We start from the raw sequence: 17,878 nt of genomic DNA, 5'->3' as shown, positions 1-17,878 counted from the left end.
ACAAAATTGGAGTAGACGATGTGATGCCAGCGCCGCCAAAGAGAAACAGTCGAGGAGGGTGGATGGGCGAGAAACACAAGTGGCGATCTGATTGAAGTCTATGATTTCATGTCGGTTGGTGAAGAATTGTGCACTGTTGAGGTGGATGCCCCTCAACAGGGTTTTTGCCTCCGTCGCGACCAAACTCTACCTACTGGGCAAGCCTTCATATTTCTCGCATCATTGTACCGCGCCGCCTCGGGCTGCTCGTCCGGATAAGTCTGCGCGGTAAAGATTGGAGAGCGGAAAGTCACATTCCAGTCGCGATACTCATTAACTTTCCTCTGCCAGTCGCTGCCGCGATGGTAGATGATCATGACTGACGCGATGAATACCGAGCTTCCCATCTCAGAGTCAAGATCTTAACCGCAGGTTTCGAGGTTCTCGGTCCGTATCCAAGCCGTTCAATAAGTGGGGCCAGTTCCTAAGGGGGATCCCTACAGTCAGCGGCTTGTACAAGATGAGTCCGACGTAGGCGCCTATATCGGCCGACTCGAAACGTTCGCGAATAGATTCTTGCCATGCCGTGTTGAATCATGCCGCATGATATCATACGGAGATTTAGACGCCACGATAGACCAAGCCACTATCTAGTATTTTACTACGATATGCTACTGCCCTCCCCAGGCTGATCAGAAGCCAAAACATCGGTGCTTAAATATGCTCTGAACTGTATCTTATGAATCTCGGAAGTTGTCGTTTCTTTCCTCCATTGTATGATAATTTATTGGTTCTATTACTTCTGCAGTGCGATGGGCGCTTATTAGTGACGTTTGACGAGCCATTGACTGCTCTCAACTGGATGGACATGTCGGGACGGACTGGGAGGGCATTGAGCAAGGGGGATAATATGGCTGACACAATACGACAGCCTGATCACCAGGTGAAGACCTTCCGACTCCATCTGAAAACGCAGTACCACGTCATAAACATTCTTTGTGACCGCGGATAAACGTGAGTTTCGATCTCTAGATACTGGGCTAGTAGCTCGCAGGTATGTACGTACATCAAGAAGGGTAACACTTTCCCGCACCATGTACATGCCAAGTGCTACTGGATACACTTTTGACTATGTAATACTGGGAACTTGAGCGCTGTACAGCATACCTTCAATAGGCAAGTAGTTTGCGGAGCTCAAGAAGTAGGATCAACTCCCGTTCGTTTAACGCCATGCGGCCCTACACTTTCGATGCCTGTTTCAAAGCGGCTTACAATTTCCTTACTAACGGGATGCAAGAATTATCAAGCATTCCTTGCGCTTGAAAGGTCCAAGAATAGACTTCCTGGGCCGATTCTCCTGGGACGGGCCGGGCGTATCGCTGCTGTAAAAATATCTATTAAAGGAGGTGGTTTCTCCCCCGTCGAGATATATCTTCATAACAAATGTAAATCCAAATCTACCTTCTAGTATTCTTTCTCCTTATCCCGCAACGCTCAGGGAAACCTCTCAATGTATCTTCACCGCACCGGATTATTCCCAAGAGATTAAAGTCCACAGATGACCCAGTATTTCACATTTACCTAAATCCGAGTATATACTAAATCATTGGCCGTGAGATACCGGAACGCGAATCAAGTAACAAAGGCTCAAGGCTAATCTCAAACAGGCACTTACCGAATCAATGGCTAAACCCGTTATTGCTTTAGCTCTTCTCGTCCTGGCTGTATCAGCTTCACCAGCTAGCAACCCACTCGACGTGCGTCAGAGCCCGGGTTGCAAGGAGAAATGCAGATTTTGCCAGAGTGAATGCTTGAAGGGAGGTAGCCACTGCATAGATAATTGTTTTCGGGAATTTGGCTTTGAACCCTGTCGCGACGTCCAGGCTGTTGACAGGAATGGCAAGGGGCAATGTGTTGGGACAAAAGACCCTGATGCATGTAGCAATTGTAGTGCATGCCTCAAGGGTTGTAATAGTGGGGAAACCAGTTGTCGTAACGGTTGCCCCTCGTGGGACAACCCGGACGGATAATAGGGGAAAGGTTGTAGGTATTTGCCCAGGGAAAAGTTCTGTAAATTGTTTTCTTTATTTAGAATGAATAAAAGTCAGTAGTGCTGTTCGCGCACATAGAGACGTCTGGCCACACAGACAATGTATTTTTATTATTATGTCTCGGTCTGAGCCCTACCCCCATGCCGGGCCAGTTTTTGATGCGCAGGAATGGGATGGCAGCGGCGCGACGAAACGCACGCCGATATCTCGATTGAACTTCAATTGAACCGTACCTTTAACGCAACCGCCGCGCCGGTAGGGCTGAATTCGGTCGAGAAACATGGGTCTTTATGATGGCGGGCATGATATCGAACCCCCCTATCGTCGAGACTGATTGGTTCCCTACACCGCTATATAGCTATAACTCCAGTCCCCCCCTAACTTCACCACTTATGGCAGGCCTTCCAGCTAACAACGTCAATGGCGAAATGCACTAGTGTTGTGTCATACAAGAAGTAGGGACAGCGGTCCCCACAAGCACAGCATCGAAAAGGAGGATTCAATCAAGGTTTCCTACGTGTATGCCGCCCGCTCAGCTGAGTCATGCCTGACCACGGGCCATCTGTGGGCGCTTGCAAAGACCCATTGGGAGAATAGCCAAGAAGAATATGTCGTCTACAATGTAGATGGCCAGATATTCTTGTACGCGTTCTGCATTGTCAACCTGTCTTCGTGGCGACCTCTGAAACGTGAACCTGGACCGTCGTAAATCGCCTCGCTGATACCTTCTTCTGAAAGAGCAGATCAAGCTCTGCGACAGTCTTGTCCTTCGGCTCAGGCACGCAAAAGTATGCGAAGACCAGCCCCAGGATGCAGGAACCGCCCCAAAAGAACCCAGATTTAGCACCCCATCCCCACGCCGTAGGATTGAGCTGGTACGGAGTTACAATGTTAGCAACAATGTTGAGCACTGTATAAGAGAATCGTGCGACCGCGACCGACTTGCTTCGGAGGAGTGACGACGGGATCTCTGAAACAAGCGCGAAGATCACAGGTACGCTGAATAGGTATGAAACGAACGCCGACACCACAAGAAGGGAAGCAATAGCCCATGACAGGTTGTTGGTGGCCTTCGGAACACCAAGTCCGCCAATGATGCAGTCGATAACACAGAGGATTGAAAGGCCAGAGATGAAAAGCGTTCGTCGCCCAACGCATGGCATCAGACACCACTGCGATGTAATTTCTAACATGAGTACGGTTCTGAGGCCCTGGTGGGCAAGGTTCAAGTGGCGGGGACGTACCATCACGCAGGTTCCTAGAAAGCTAATCACATATGTCACGATAGACATGTTGAAAGCTTGGGTCGTTGACAGGCCAGCTTGGAGAAAGAAGTATGTCGAGTACGCTCGCAGAGTAGTGCCGGCAATGATCTGCATGCAGCAGCACCCCATCACGATAATGGTTCGGCGCAAATCCGTTCCTCGGAAACAAGCTGCAAATGTGGTACTAGAGCTCACTTCGCGCTCATGGCTTGTAATCGCTACCATAAGGGTTATGGTCTTGTCAATATCTCGAGCATCCCGCCGGGATGACAATCGACGAAGCGAAACCTTTGCTTCGTCAAGGCGATTTTGGCGCACGAGGAACCAGGGTGACTCTGGGGCAAAGAAGACAGCAATACCTAGAGGTATAGGCCAAAACCACCTTGCGTGGCGTTAGTCCGCGTCAGCTGCTCGATCCTGGAAGACGCTTACTATACAGCAAAAGGGATCCTGTATGACCAAGGGGCATCTACGTCGAGAACACCCCGGAGAACGCACGCAGCTACGGCCTGTCCAATGACCTAGGAGACCTGTCAGTCATGACGACAAAGGTTGATATCGCGCGCGAAGACCTACCCAGTTTTGGCTCACGTAGCTAGTCAAGAGTGGTCGTAAACAAGTCGGAGCCACCTCGACAGCGTAGACGCAAGTGATGGTTTCCATGATACCCAAGGGGACGCCTGCCTCCAGGTTCACCGCGTGTGTTAGCCATCGTGACCGCGAATTTGCGTGTGCATACAAGCTTACCCAAGAGAATTTGCCCAATTTCTAGAACCACTAGACTCGGCGCGAAGAATTCGATGAAAATGATGCATGGTATCATGAGTAATGTTATCATGATGCTCCTGCGGAATCCCAATCTGTCGCTCAAGTAGCCAGCTAGGTACAGGCCAACCATCTGTCCAATATTCGACCCATTCGTAATGCCGGATTGCCATGCGGCGGAAATCTGATATGTCCCGTTTGGCTGAAGGGTTCCGTATTTCTTGTTGAAGGCAGGTTGTGCCAGAAGAAGTCCGAAGAGCTTGAAGTCGTAGCCGTCCATAATTAAGGCTGCTGACAAGACTGCACTCCAGGCAATGGCTTTGGGGTACACCTTCAGCGCCTGAATCATGGTTAATTCATGGTCCTTGCTTGTCATCTCCTCAATGTCTGCTATCAAGTCTTGGTGGGAGAGATGAGGCTCCTCGGAATCCTTCGGGTTGTCCATGGCACAACGTGACGACTGGGGCAGTATGAATGCTTTGGGGACAATAAAATTAGTAAGGCTAGAACTTTCAGTGTTTATAACAGAACAATTGATGTGTCATGCGGTACATTTATACTTGCCGTCGCCATGCTTCTTTGATGGTGGCCCCGGAGCTCTCTCGGTGATCCGGGCCGCACGCACACCTACCAAGGGGTGGTGCTTACGGCTTCGTGGCCGTAGCTGTTGGTCACTGGTGAACAGGGTGCCGTGGCAAAAGCAACCTACGTTGGCTGTCAATGTACCCACGTTACACCCCGCGATAACTTACACTGCTCAAGCGAATTGGATGAGGGTCCCAGTCGCGTCTCCCCTCGCGGTGTTGGGAGTCAGACCATGGGCCTTAGTGATGCGTTCTGTACCTAGACCGACCCCGTATTGTCCCACACCATTCGTTCATGGACCCGCTGAGCGTAGTCAGGACATCGTTGGGCATATCGACTACTAGAACGACAGACTCCCGCTCTGTGAGACGTGGACAAGTTCTCTGGGATGATACGGCACTGTACGTCGGCAAGCGATAAGGATCGGGAAACGATAAGAGCCTGAGCCGGCGGTCACTGAGCATCGGTAGGCGCTATTCTCTATCAGTTCGTCAGTTCGTCGGCTGAGGACAACGGTCGGTGGCACCAACCCTGGACAGGCAAACCCCCCCTCCCCCTTTCCCCCCGAATCCGTGTTGGTGCGCCCCGAGCTGGGGCCTTGAAACCCGAAATTGACATGTCCGCGAGACCAAGGCGTCGGCTACAGATACGGTCAAGCCGGCAAGAGATAGGCGGTGGCGGTATAAGAGTGCGTTCATTAGTGCTTCAAACAAATTGGAAGCTGCCATATCATGCTCCCCTCTGAGCACGCTTCAAGCTGCAAACGGCGTCTGTGCCCCTTGTGCCGAAGAGACAGAAAGAAAAGTGAAATTCGCCTCGCAGCGTACCCGATCTCGCTTCCCTAGATAGTGCGGGGGTCATGAACCGCCTCCGAGTGGCGCCCGGTAATGTCCGGATTGCAGCGCATCGTGGTCACAGCATCGGGGCACCTGAGAATACCTTGGCCGCCTTCCGCAGGGCCTTTGAGATTGGTGGCAGAGGCGTCACTTGCGAGACGGATCTGGCACTCACCAAAGATGGCGAGCTGGTCTTGATGCACGATCCGACCGTGGATCGAACCACGAATGGCCACGGGCTCGTTCGGCATATGAATCATTCGGAAATTTCCAAGCTCGATGCCGGCGCCTGGTTCAGCCACGAATATGTTGGAGAACGCGTCCCAAGGCTGAAGGATGCTATCCTCCTGGCTCGCGAACTCGGTATCCTTTATCAGGTTGAGCTCAAGGTCTATGATCAAAATGACACAATATTCCAGAAACTGAAGGAGCTCATTGACGAACTACACTGCACCGAGCTTTTACAGTTCTCCTCGTTTGACTTTGCTCAATTGAGGGATCTCAAAGAGGCCATTCCCGCCATTCCCACGGTCGCACTGTCATACTCGCGATTCATCGACCCCGCCTCCTTGGCACGACAAGCCAACGTTGACGCTGTCAATATCGAAATGCAGCATTTCCCCAGCGGCGAAGTTCACCAACTGCGAGAGAAAGGGTTTGCAGTTTTCCTCTTCATTCCAAGGCAAGAGTCGCTCGCAAAGCTCAAGTCGTACGGGGTGGATGTCGAAGCTCAGGTCATTAGCTGGGTTCGGGAGGGCTTGTTGGACCAAATCGTCAGCGATGACGTTGCACAGACGACCAGGATCAAAGCTCAGGCAGGGAATTGAATTAGGCTGGGACCCTGGACTACCGTTCCTTCTCCTCTCGTAGACATGGACAATACATACATAAACCACGAACATGAACCCTTGGAATGAAAGTGCGCTATTCTCACTGCGAATCTCAAGGGCACCCCGCTACGATCAGTGCTTTTTCATCCTCGAGTCCTCGCTTTGGCTATAATTCTGCCCTACCTGCTGAACAAGTGAATGAATGGTCCCGAGTTCTTCCTCGAATCTCAGCGGTTGGAGAGCGGCCTCTTGGGCGGCTGACTGCCTGTGCCCCGCGCGCTGAATGCCAACGGAGCAATAGCACCCCCAGCCCCAGAAACCTCCGGCCAGTACAGCAAGATATGGACTGGCAATCGAGAGGGGATGCCCCCTACATCAACTTGAACCCGCATTACCGAGGCCGAGTGCGCAGTGGGTGTCTAATCTGTCGATCTTGCAAGGTCAAATGCGATGAGCATCGGCCGAGTTGCAAGCGTTGCGTCCGATTGAACCGAACATGTCTCTACCAGAATCCGACCCGGCGTCGTGGAGGTTCGCTTTCCGCCGAAGATAGCGAGAAGGCCTGGGGCCAGCAAAGTCCTAACCGACAAAGTCCTAACCGCCATCCCGTTGTGCCATCACCTGTGCAAAGTCTCGACCAAAATGATCCATATGACGCATCCTCTGCAGGCCCCGTCCCTGCGCAAGACAACAGCAAGATATTTCCGGTGCGAGAAGCATTGCAGGCGCGCCCGCGCTCCCCTTGCGGCTCGGAACTCACACTGCAGACCATACGGGAACTCGATCAGACTTTGAAGAGATCAGTGACAGATTCAGAGACTATCTCGCAGATGATATCCCATGACATTCACTTGTGTACCACGATCGACTGGCTGGCTGCGAACAACAACCTATTGTCTCACTCGTTCACGTATTTCCTGCAGGAAGTAAACTTTCCCCTAGTGACGCCTTTTGACACGGCCAACTGGGAGCGAATGAAGAGCTATGCGGTGGACGCTGCAAGAACACACGAGTCGGTAGCTGCAGCCATCTCTGCAGTAGAATCTCTCTTTCGAGCCCAGCATAATGCCTTATCCAACATTACAGCGATATCTCGTTATGAGCTGGCAAAAACGATATTCGACGCACAAGTTGCAGATGTACATGGCGAGACGACCTTCGAGTGCATTATCGTCAATGTTTTCATCCTTACTTTGTTTTCTACCCTTCTTTTTGAGGGAGAGGAGAATATTTTGCATTGTTCAGATGGGCCCTTTTTCGAGAAATTGGGAGCCTGGTCGACTTCTGGTGTCCAGACCCCGCTCATATCTCGGGTAATCGCCTGGTTAAAGATCATACATGCTGCGGGAAGAAGAGGAGGAAACCGAGGCATCATGTCGCCCACCGTACTTGAGCTACTGTCCGGGGTCGATGATCCGAGCTCAAGCCTAGTGCCTATAGAATTTGATGATCACCACACAATTACCGCACACGAAGCAATTAGCGCCGTCGTTTTCAGGTTTTACCTCGCATTGCAAAAGCTCTCACTCAAGGTTGCCAATCTAAGTCATTACCACCGGTCACGAAGTACGAGTGCAGACCAAGAAGACGTCATTCGCCGTGTGGACGGCATTGAAACTGAATTGCATGAACTATGGGAGTCCCGGCCGGAAGTCATGAGGTGCGACCCGACTACGATTTACTCTCAGCTACCGCCCTCGGACTTAGAATCACTCATCAGCTTAGTTACGGCTTCAACGGCCGCCTACCACGCGGAACGGATCGAGATTAGTCGTAACCTAAGCCAACAACAGTTTGCAACGGCAGAGGCGCAGGACGCGATATGCCAAATAAGAGATCTTGTCGAAGTTGAGCAAAGTACATCTTCCAAGGGAAGAATCAGCCATGCCTTTCTTCGGCCTCTATTTCTGTATGCCATTGAGTCTACGGATAGTGCACATACGCAATGGGCAATTGACAGGATGAAGAATATCAAGGACACCATCGTTCGGAGCGACTTTTTCTCATCCTACGCAAAATGTATAACGGAAGAACAAAGAAGGATGGGGAGGAGGTGCACTACGAGATGGATTTGCTACCAAAACTTTGGTGTAGGACCACCAATCTTGTGACATCAGATGCTTAGCTTGAGTGTTGATGCGGTTGACATATGATGAGCGTCCGGGACGCTCGCCAGGTGTATCCAGTGATTCAATTTCCACTGATCAACAATTTAATTAGTCTCCAGGTTTCTGTTCCTTAGTTCAACAGGTCTTCCTTGCGCTTCTGTAACAGATAATAGTACTGGTTCAGACCCATGGGGTTCATGGGCTCTCTCTCCCCCTCGAAGTTACCCTTGCCGTGGCCGTCGAAATGGAGCTTCCAGGCTGTTGCGGTCAGTACCATGGACGAAGACAGAAGAAACGCCAGGAGACACTCACTGCTAGCATCGAAGCCAAGATAGGACCAGCTGTCGTTCAGGTAGGCCTTCTCCGAGCCCACACGAATGGTCTTGACCAGGCCCATCTGGCCGGGGGCGGGACGGAGCTGCTTGAGATTGGCGACGAGCTTCACTAGGCCAGTGATGAATGCGAGCGCCACATCCTTGGCAATGCATTCATGTTGGCCATAGCTGAAGGAGCTCACGTCATTCGTCTTGCGGCTGGGGTCAAAATTGTTCGCGTTTTGCACCTCTTCAGGGTTGCGGCCGGCCTCGCCCTTAATGCGCGTCAGCCCAGGGTTTTAGGACATTTCCAAAGTCAAGGAATAGAATCTTACAAGCATCATGACAACCGCATTACCCGGCAGAACTTTCTTGCCCTCGAGCTCTGCGGGCTGCGTGGCGATGCGCACGTTGCGCTGCATGCTCGTAAGACGCTGGGCCTCGATAACGTACGCGTGGAGGGTAGCGTCGTTGCCCTTCTCGGCGAGATTCTGGATATCGGACCAGATGGTCGCATTTTCTGGACGGAGCAAGTACTCAAGGATCTCGTAGAACTGCAATCGAATGTATTAGCACTTCAGGTAGCAGGGCTAGGGAATCAGAAACTTACCGCCGTGACGGGCACTCCGATGCCTCCAAAGGCCATGAGCCATAGGCTATCGGTGACGTTCTCGGGCGAGTTGCCCTAACCCAACAGCTCCTCCACAAGCTTCAGGCCACAGGACCGGAGGGAACCCTTCTTAATGTGAACCTTGCGGGTAACGACATTAGAGATGGCGTTCGCGATGCCGAAGCCCAAGCCGTGACTCGCGGCAACCTCGTCGACGAGCCTACGGGTCGTCTCGATCATGGCAGCGGCGCCTTCCTAGGCACGTCGGCGGCGGTTCCAGGACTGGCCGGGGTCGTTATTATTGACGCCCCAGATGCGGATATTGAGGAGATGTCGGTAGAGCTCGGCGGCTCCTAGCTTGCCGTTGGGGTTCTCGTCCGTGGCCAAGTCGAAGTAGAACATGTCAGCGAGCAGCTATGCGTTCAGCGGGATGGCCACGTCGCGGATGAGGTCGATCTAGTTAAGGCCCTTTGCGAGTGTGAAGGTCTCCTTCTCGATGAGCTTCGAGCCGACACGCGCGACGAACTCGTATACGGCGTCGCGCATGTTGGGTATCTTCATCATGGCACTAACAACGCTAGACCGGTGTGCCAGGTTGCGAGGCTGGTCGCCCGCCAGCATGAACCATCCCAGATCCTTCTTTCCGGGAAACAGGGCGCTGATAGGCTGCAGCCACGGCACAACGAACTGCTTTGGGTTGTCGAGGACATGCTTAATAGACTGCGCGGTGAAGACAACGACGGGTCGGGGCGGAGCCTTAGGATCGTCCAGAGTGTACTAGTCAATGGTTCCAAGCTCACGAGCGATCTCCTCGTTAGCCTTCTTAGTGTACATAGGCTGCATGACGGCGACCGAGTTGAACGGGAACCACCCCGGGACGCCCCTCTGGATGAGCTTGTACAACATGGAACCGCCTAGCGTCTTATAGTCTTGCTACACCTCGTGTAGCCCCATGCCGTAAGGTTGGAGACGGTGTAGTCAAGGGTGAGGAATCTGTCTGAGCGCACAAGCGTGACGGCATCCGAGAGCACTGCCCGGCCGACCGAGTATATTGGGCAGATGCCACTGCCGGCGTTGCGAACGGGCTTGATGTCTTCGATAATGAGGCCGGGGTACAGCTCGACCATATCTAGGTCCGAGTAGAGCTTTTCGAGAATATCGGCGATATTCTTGTCGGAATTAATGTCGGTAAACGTCTCGTAGCGCTTGAGTCCGAAGAACTCGCGGAACTCGTTCAGCGACCCGACTTACCATTTGCGGGCTTAGTGAATGCCGAGGACCTCGACGATCTTCAGCGCCTTGGGCACCATCCGAGCGCCAAACCTGCCCGCCGGGTCTTCCATGGCCTCCTTAAGGATGCGCACGAGATCCTCGTCCTTGAAGGTGCCGTCGTTCTGGCGCTCCAGGCCGTCGAACGTGCGGACGCTAGGATCCTTCGGAATGCTCTCCTCAAATCTCGCCAGAGCCTGACCCAGCTCGGTCCAGCTGACGTTCTCGAACTCCTCTGGCTTCCGTCCAGGGAAGAGCTTGAGGAAGAAGTTGTTAATCCACCCCTCGTCCTTCTTTAATATGCACGCGTAAAAGCGGTACAGGAGATTAAACTCGACGCTGACCTGGTTGCCCACGCCACGAGGGACGCCCTCGCCGTCATACTGCTTGCCAATGTCCACCCGAGGGTCCAAGGTCCAGTCACTCTTGGAATGGTGGGTATTGGTAATGGCGCGCAAGTAGTCATGTAGGCAGATGTTGACGTAGAGACCACCAACGATAAGGCGGGCGGTGTTGAAGATGTCGTGATCCTGCTTTGCCACAGCCTTGGCCTTGTCTTCAGCGCTAGATTCAGGAGTGCAGGCAAGAGTAAAGCGGCCGTTCTCGTTGATCTTGAGTAGTATATCGCACACATAGTTATGGAAGCGGCTATAGAGAACCAGCATGACGTTGACGCCCGCCGGCTGGCCGAGGAGCCGCTTCTCGTGGAAGGTGTCGGGCTTCAGCCGACCTTCCTTCATTATGCGGATCTCCAGCTAATCGCGGAGAGACGAGCCGTACAGCGGGGCCAAGTCAAGATACGATAACGTGTCGGACTTGTTCATATTTTCGCGGTTAGTGCGGAAGATATCGTATATAATAATGGAAGCGTGGTAGAAGAGCATGGACGAGATGCCGGCCTTGTTCTCCTCAAAAGTGCTCTCCTCGCGGGCCATCAAGAGGTCGAACAGCAAACCTAGGTCAGGCTTGACCCCTTAGAGGCGTTTGACGGTTCTAATTGTCTTAGCGTAAGGAGTGCCAGCCTTGCCCAGGTTGGGCTGGAGGATATTGTTAAAGCTTCCGTCAGGCATCCTATATTGGTACAGGCCATCTGGAGATTCAGGGACTCTCTCTCGCAATATAATATCGCTATCTGGAGCCTTGAACTCGATCGAGTCGTATGGCTTCGGCTTTTCCTTGTAGATAGGCCCTTCCGAGTTAATGACCTCATATTTGACATCGCCACCAACATAACTAAGGGGCGGGTGTTGAAGATTGTCCCAAAGGGTGTCAATGAGTTTGTTGGTGAGCTTGGTTCGAGTGCTAGACGTAGAGGGAAGGGAGGTGAGGATGCCAATTAAAAGCTCGGTTGTACTTCAAAATTATCAGCGCTACTTAAGGCTTCCCGGAGGTAGACGGTCGTGGCTGCGTACCCCTTCTTGTCATCGAGGGGCTCTCCTTTCTGCAGCAACCCCTTGATGAGCTCAACCAGCTAAGGAAGAGAGACCTGGCTGCGGAGGCCGTCATAATCCTTCAGAAGATCCTGAGCAACCTTAGTGGGGTCGGCGAAGAAGTTGGATGATTCCCTCTGCGGATCACCATATGCTTCGCCAGCCTGGAACTTCTCGGTAAAGGACATGATGATCGGCAGGCTTGCTTAACTTGAATCGGGACGGAAACGCAACAAGCCTTGGCAACTCGGTGACTGTGGAATTGAGCGGATGTCCGAAGTCTCTGTCCAGATCTCTCTGTCGAGTTTATTTATACGCAGAGAGCTGGAGACGGCGCCGTGGCGAAGAGTGGCGGCTTGGTTCGGCGGCGGCACCCTAACGGCCGGGTTACTCTCGCGGGACGGTCCGGATACCTTCCCGTCTCGTAACTTCCATCTAGTAACTTGGCCCGCTTGCCGTCTAACCCCCAGGTCTTACACCGACGTTGTGCTTGCCGCGAAGCGGCGACCCAATGACGCCGTGAGTGCATAAGGACTGAGTTGCGTCTGGTGCAACAGCCCTTCGCACTGCATGTTTCCGGCCAGCCACTGGGAAATTCCACAGCTGAACGTATTGACAACGGTATCGCAAAATGTCACCCAGAGTCGAGGGTTCGGGGTTCTTGTACCAATTCAGCTCTCGATCCGAAGGTGGAAGGTATCGAACGGCCAACAGTGCTCGGCCTGACTCCGCATTGGCATTGTGTAACGGCATTGTCTTTCATTGGCTTGCTGCTCGGCGAGCATCCGAGCGGACCAGGGGAACACGGCACATACTGTACGTTGATTTCGGAAACAGATACATGCCACGACTCGTTCTGCCAGAGGAAGGGTAGTGTCCGGCGACACCGTACTGTGGTGGTGCACCTGCAGCAAATGTGCTCATTATTCTTCAGCTGAACGAGGTCGGTGGCTTGCATACAGCGTCGGTAGGGAATGCTGTACAAGTGGCTGCCATACACGGCACCGCCGTTGCTGTCACACTGACTCAGGGAGGCTTCAGACACGACTCATGGAGGCATGCCTGGTGGTTACTGCCACTTTTTATGCTGGCATCCGACATGGCATATAGAACTTGCTGGCGAAGATAAAGGAAAGAGCTTTGGATTGAGTGCCGGGAGTCCTCGATGGGTCCTACTTGGTGATCCAGCGACCACCAGGTAGACTCTGAGCTCCTCTTTACCCGACTCCCTAGCTTCACCACTCACCTCCGTAGCGGACATCCCAACTCAACATGTCTGCCGTCGCCTCACACCCAGCCACCGAGCCGAAGAAGCTCATTCTCTGTTTCGATGGCACTGGCAACACTTTCAGTGGATCCAATGCTAACACCAATGTTATCAAGCTTCTTAATAAGCTAGATCGCAACAATCCGGACCAGTTCCATTATTATCAAAGTCAGTGTCTACCCGATCTAAGCTCTAATATATCTTCGCCGCTGACGCCTTAGGACACAGCGGGTATCGGCACGTATGATATCAATGAGCGATCTATCAACAAGACGTTTCTAGGGGAGATCCAAAGCTCCATCTCCCAGACTATCGATCAAGGGATCGGTACCACCTTTGACGCTCACGTCATAGCTGGCTACCGATTTCTGATGCGCTACTACAACTCGGTATGTGCTCTCTCTCCTGTGAGCAGTCACAACGGGGATTCTCATGCTAACCGCCCAGCTGCACAGGGAGACAAGATCTACATGTTCGGGTTTAGCCGCGGAGCCTTCACAGCAAAATTTCTCGCCCGGATGATCTACACCGTCGGCCTGCTCTGCAAGGGCAACGAAGAGATGGTTCCCTTTGCGTATCGCCTGTACCAACGCTATCTCGCCGGCGAAGTGGAGGAGTTCGCCCAGGCTCAAGAGAAACGTCTCAAAAAACACAAGAAAAATCAGGGGAACGGGGATTCATCGGTTCCAGTTCTCAATGGGGATGCAGATTCCATTTCACTCCTCAATGGAGACACTGTACAGGATGCCGGACAGGCCCGCCACGAGCGAAAGGTGGCTCGCGACGAGATTTCCGCGTTCAGTAACACCTTCTGCCGCAAGGAGCAGACAAGGCACCGCGACGGGATGCAAGAGACCAACATCAAGGTATATTTCCTCGGCATCTGGGACTATGTCAACTCGGTTGCCGTCCTGGAGCGGAAGTCGCCCATCCCCGTACCGGTCAAGGGGACGGCGTACTACGTTCGCCACGCCGTGGCCGTCGATGAGCGTCGGGTCAAATTCAAGCCCGCGCTCCTTGCCCAGGACATCCGCGCCACGTCCGACCAGGACGAAGACATCAAGGAGGTCTGGTTCCCAGGCTGCCACGGCGACGTAGGCGGCGGCTGGCCCGCCGTCGCCGACCACCCTCTAGACTCCAACCAGGAGATGACACTGTGGCAGCGAATCAAGAACTTCTGGACCACGCGCCGCGCCAAGGAGCCCAGCGGGGATGTCGGCCATGATCCGTTCCAGATGAGCGACGTGCCACTGGCCTGGATGATCAGCGAACTGGAGCTCGTGGGTGAGAAGGACCCATCAGCCGCGGTCAAGTGGTCCAATAACGTCAACGGCTTCAAGAAGCGCTTCAGAAAGAAGAAGACGAAGGCCATCAATGGTCTGATACATGACTCGCTCAGCTTCGGCTACGGTACTGGGTTCTTCAAGGTCTTGCTCTGGAAGTTCATGGGTAAGGCTATCCATTGCAAATCTGTCCCACGTATTCTTCCTGCGTATGAGAACTGACGATTCGAGCAGAGTTCTTGCCCCTGATCACTCGCTAGGAACTCGACAAGAACGAGTGGGTGAACGTTCGTTTCCCGCTCAACGGAGGCTCTGCGAGAGATATTCCCCATGACGCCGTCCTTCATGAGTCGCTGCTCTGGCGGCTGCGCAACGACAACTCATACTGCCCTCTCAACAACCATGGTGGATCGTTGCCACCCTGCCTGAAGCACCAAGGGCGCATCGCGACAGTTGAGCCAGTTGTACAGGTGCAGGAGGTTACCGACCCAGACCACCAGACGTTTGCTTTTGCCAAGGCTTCCAGCGAGTAGGCAGGCATTTAGGTGGCTTGGGTTCCCAAGTCGCAATGCACTCAGAGTTTTGTGGCTTCAGGCTGGGTATGAAGGTCTGAAGGCTAGGCTTAAGCCGAATGAATGTGCCCTATATAGAAGAGAATCTAGATTAGAGTAGTACTATGTACAGTCATGTATTTGTTTAATTTGACACATCCAAGACCTGCGCAGTCGGGTCTATAGTGCAACAGTATCTCATGCCAGCCCAGGGGCTCCCGGGCTACCGGGCCGTAGCAAGGCCAGCTGGCTACGTGCAATTAAGGCCATTGCGAGCTGGAGCAAGCCAGCCAGCTACAGGCGGCGGCATATGAAATGACGCTATAGCCCACTATAAGGCGGGGGAGCTATAGCGGGCTTGGCTGTGTAAATAGAGAAACGCATAACTCTAAATTGTGCTACTCTAAGAATTCACTCCGTGCTCCGTCATTCGAGATCTTACCCAACAAACGTTTTTCAGCAATCATTTTCTTCATAGCAGACGAGCCCGACATCAGCCGTTAATAATGGCTGAGCATCCAGTCCGAGACTCGATCCGCGAAATAGACGACGATTCCTGGCTTATCGGGAATAAAATCCTTCTTTCACGCACAACTTTGTCGGAGTGTGCCTGGCCAGACGGAAATGGCGGAGGCTACGTGATCTGCGACGCGCCCGTTCCATTGCCAGAGAGTCGACCTCTCTCTAACACAAGCGAAATCAAATTAGAGTACGAAGCTGGCGGCGTCTCCGCCGTTTTCAGCGTCGGTGCAGCATTCTGCAAAGTAAGGATTCTCGATGTGCCGGACGTTACGAGAGAACACGTCACACTGGGATGGCTCCAAGAACGGCCTTGGAGCTTTACGATTCCCCATGTTCTATACCACGCTGAGTACGACGATCGATACTATATCTTCGTGAGCCGGATCGCCGGAGAAACTATTGATAATTTATGGCCATCTCTAGAGGAGCCTATGAGAGAAGATCTCGCTGCCAAAATTGCTGATATCTGCAGAGAACTGGCGGTTCCCTCAGATAGAAACAGTATCAGTGGCGTTGATGGTAACTCCCTCTCGGAACGGTATCTATGCGGGCGAGTGGTCGACTGCAGTCCACTGAATCTGCGTAAGAGCTGCTTGGAGTTGGGTATGGACTGCTCGAGTCTTGTCTTCTACCATTGCGACCTTGGCCCATCCAACATTCTTGTGGACATGGCAAGTGGTTCAATAGGCATCATCGATTGGGAGACCGCTGGGTTTGTACCTACTGAATGGATTAGAACGAAGTTCCGTGTCTCTAGCGGCATGGATCTTTCTAGCGGCGATGAGCTAGACTGGCGGAGACGGGTGATGCTTCGCTTGGGACAGATGGGTTTCACTGATGTTGTGGCAAGGTTCGTCACCTGGGGCAAATAACCGACTTATGAATGGTATATTGCACGTAAGGCGCAAGCCAGTACAGCACGACGCCGCCCAGGTAAAAGCAGATAAGTGTCATAACACCTCCTATCCTCGATTTCGTAGTCGATACGCAAGACTTCGTAACTTCTCACTCGACCGAAGTGAGATGTCTTCGGTGTTCAATCGGCGACGTGGTTGTACCAGTTCTGCAGATGTCGTCCTGTTAGTACCGTCTCCTGGTCAAACAGAGGACGGACACAACCATATTGTGACGCTAGGTCAATCTGGGGGTAGCTCCTGAACTCATGAAGTTCCCCTTCGCCCAGATGCAGCGCCGTTACAGCCATATTCGAAGCAATTAACGGCGTCAACAGCTGAACCACACACAATGGCAACCATTTCGACTGGCTAGGCTATATTGTGATGTGCTATTGCAATCAGTGCCTGACCACTTGAATACCATCCGAGAGGGATACTCATTGTCGAAAGGCATCCCAAATCTGAATACTTTTGCAGCACATGAAGCGGCTCCAGTGCCGATTACTACCCTAAAATTTTGCGCGATTCCATTGATCGACAAAAGCAGCCGTCCATCTCGGTGCCAACAGCTGCACTATGTACCTCATGCATGACGACCAATGTCAGCCCTTGCCCGTCGAGTTCGCAGTCATCGGGCTTCACGTTAGATGCCCCGGCGGGGGGATTGCTAGCCAAGTACCTCCAACGAAGAGGTGATATTGAAGTACGCACGAAGTATATGTACGCTGCTGATAGGGCATGACCCAGTGAATCGTGTAATCCGTTTCATACGCCTGCAGGTCGCGAGTTCGTCAGTCAGCCAATGCAACCATGGCGGGCGGGCGGGGATGCCGTGCGGCACACATGGTGTGTGTCAGGCCCAGGCTTATCATTCCTACTGCTTCAATTGCACATCCGCCACACACAAGGCAAGCAATGGCAACGGCTAGATGCTGCTTTGCCCGTCCTTGGGGGTATAATATAGTCACTGGACGACCACTGGAAGAGATGCAAGGCTCAACGCGTCCAGCTTCGCCACTGACCATTTCTAGAGATGATTACGTCCTAGTAGTAATGCCTCATCTCTGCGGTGTGCATGAATGCCCATGCACGACTCGCCCGACACTCGCAGCCACATGAGTCTGCGGCACGGATTACCACATTTAGCCGGTGGATCGAGAACTGCAGTCGACTTCGTTGGGTACGTCTTCTACCAACAAAGCCAGTCCAGCTAAACGTATCGGACACGCATTACTGTATACTTGCCGGGGCGCACCGAGTGAGTAGAGTTCACACAAACGCGCGATCCAACGGACGACTCGCCAACTCGCTAAAGAT

General features: G+C 52.8%; 7 protein-coding genes across 7 annotated transcripts; 2 read left to right on the top strand and 5 right to left on the bottom strand.

Moving 5' to 3' along the window:
• Positions 1–3,726: 3,726 nt before the first annotated feature.
• JDV02_003489 (uncharacterized protein) lies at positions 3,727–4,505 on the bottom strand (the record flags this gene model as incomplete). Its single annotated transcript, XM_047984620.1, has 3 exons — positions 3,727–3,816; positions 3,872–3,975; positions 4,043–4,505. The coding sequence occupies 3 exons, from the start codon at positions 4,503–4,505 to the stop codon at positions 3,727–3,729; spliced, it is 657 nt and encodes a 218-aa protein (XP_047840594.1).
• A 999-nt stretch (positions 4,506–5,504) lies between these two features.
• Positions 5,505–6,308, top strand: JDV02_003488 (Glycerophosphodiester phosphodiesterase; the record flags this gene model as incomplete). Its single annotated transcript, XM_047984619.1, has 1 exon — positions 5,505–6,308. One exon carries the CDS (start codon positions 5,505–5,507, stop codon positions 6,306–6,308), a length of 804 nt encoding a protein of 267 aa, XP_047840593.1.
• Positions 6,309–8,549: 2,241 nt separating this feature from the next.
• JDV02_003487 (uncharacterized protein) lies at positions 8,550–9,583 on the bottom strand (the record flags this gene model as incomplete). The annotated part of the gene is made up of 5 exons (XM_047984618.1): positions 8,550–8,677; positions 8,732–9,008; positions 9,069–9,287; positions 9,344–9,366; positions 9,424–9,583. The coding sequence occupies 5 exons, from the start codon at positions 9,581–9,583 to the stop codon at positions 8,550–8,552; spliced, it is 807 nt and encodes a 268-aa protein (XP_047840592.1).
• A 216-nt stretch (positions 9,584–9,799) lies between these two features.
• Positions 9,800–11,352, bottom strand: JDV02_003486 (uncharacterized protein; the record flags this gene model as incomplete). Its single annotated transcript, XM_047984617.1, has 3 exons — positions 9,800–10,120; positions 10,351–10,563; positions 10,624–11,352. The coding sequence occupies 3 exons, from the start codon at positions 11,350–11,352 to the stop codon at positions 9,800–9,802; spliced, it is 1,263 nt and encodes a 420-aa protein (XP_047840591.1).
• A 15-nt stretch (positions 11,353–11,367) lies between these two features.
• On the bottom strand, positions 11,368–11,547 carry JDV02_003485 (uncharacterized protein; the record flags this gene model as incomplete). The annotated part of the gene is made up of 1 exon (XM_047984616.1): positions 11,368–11,547. The coding sequence occupies one exon, from the start codon at positions 11,545–11,547 to the stop codon at positions 11,368–11,370; it is 180 nt and encodes a 59-aa protein (XP_047840590.1).
• Positions 11,548–11,586: 39 nt separating this feature from the next.
• Positions 11,587–12,230, bottom strand: JDV02_003484 (uncharacterized protein; the record flags this gene model as incomplete). The annotated part of the gene is made up of 3 exons (XM_047984615.1): positions 11,587–11,965; positions 12,025–12,083; positions 12,144–12,230. 3 exons carry the CDS (start codon positions 12,228–12,230, stop codon positions 11,587–11,589), a joined length of 525 nt encoding a protein of 174 aa, XP_047840589.1.
• Positions 12,231–13,314: 1,084 nt separating this feature from the next.
• JDV02_003483 (uncharacterized protein) lies at positions 13,315–15,125 on the top strand (the record flags this gene model as incomplete). The annotated part of the gene is made up of 4 exons (XM_047984614.1): positions 13,315–13,477; positions 13,538–13,698; positions 13,765–14,758; positions 15,031–15,125. The coding sequence occupies 4 exons, from the start codon at positions 13,315–13,317 to the stop codon at positions 15,123–15,125; spliced, it is 1,413 nt and encodes a 470-aa protein (XP_047840588.1).
• Positions 15,126–17,878: the final 2,753 nt, after the last annotated feature.

This window comes from Purpureocillium takamizusanense, chromosome 2, assembly GCF_022605165.1.
Source record: "Purpureocillium takamizusanense chromosome 2, complete sequence".
Lineage (NCBI taxonomy): Eukaryota > Fungi > Ascomycota > Sordariomycetes > Hypocreales > Ophiocordycipitaceae > Purpureocillium > Purpureocillium takamizusanense.
This window is presented reverse-complemented; position numbering and strand designations above follow the sequence as displayed.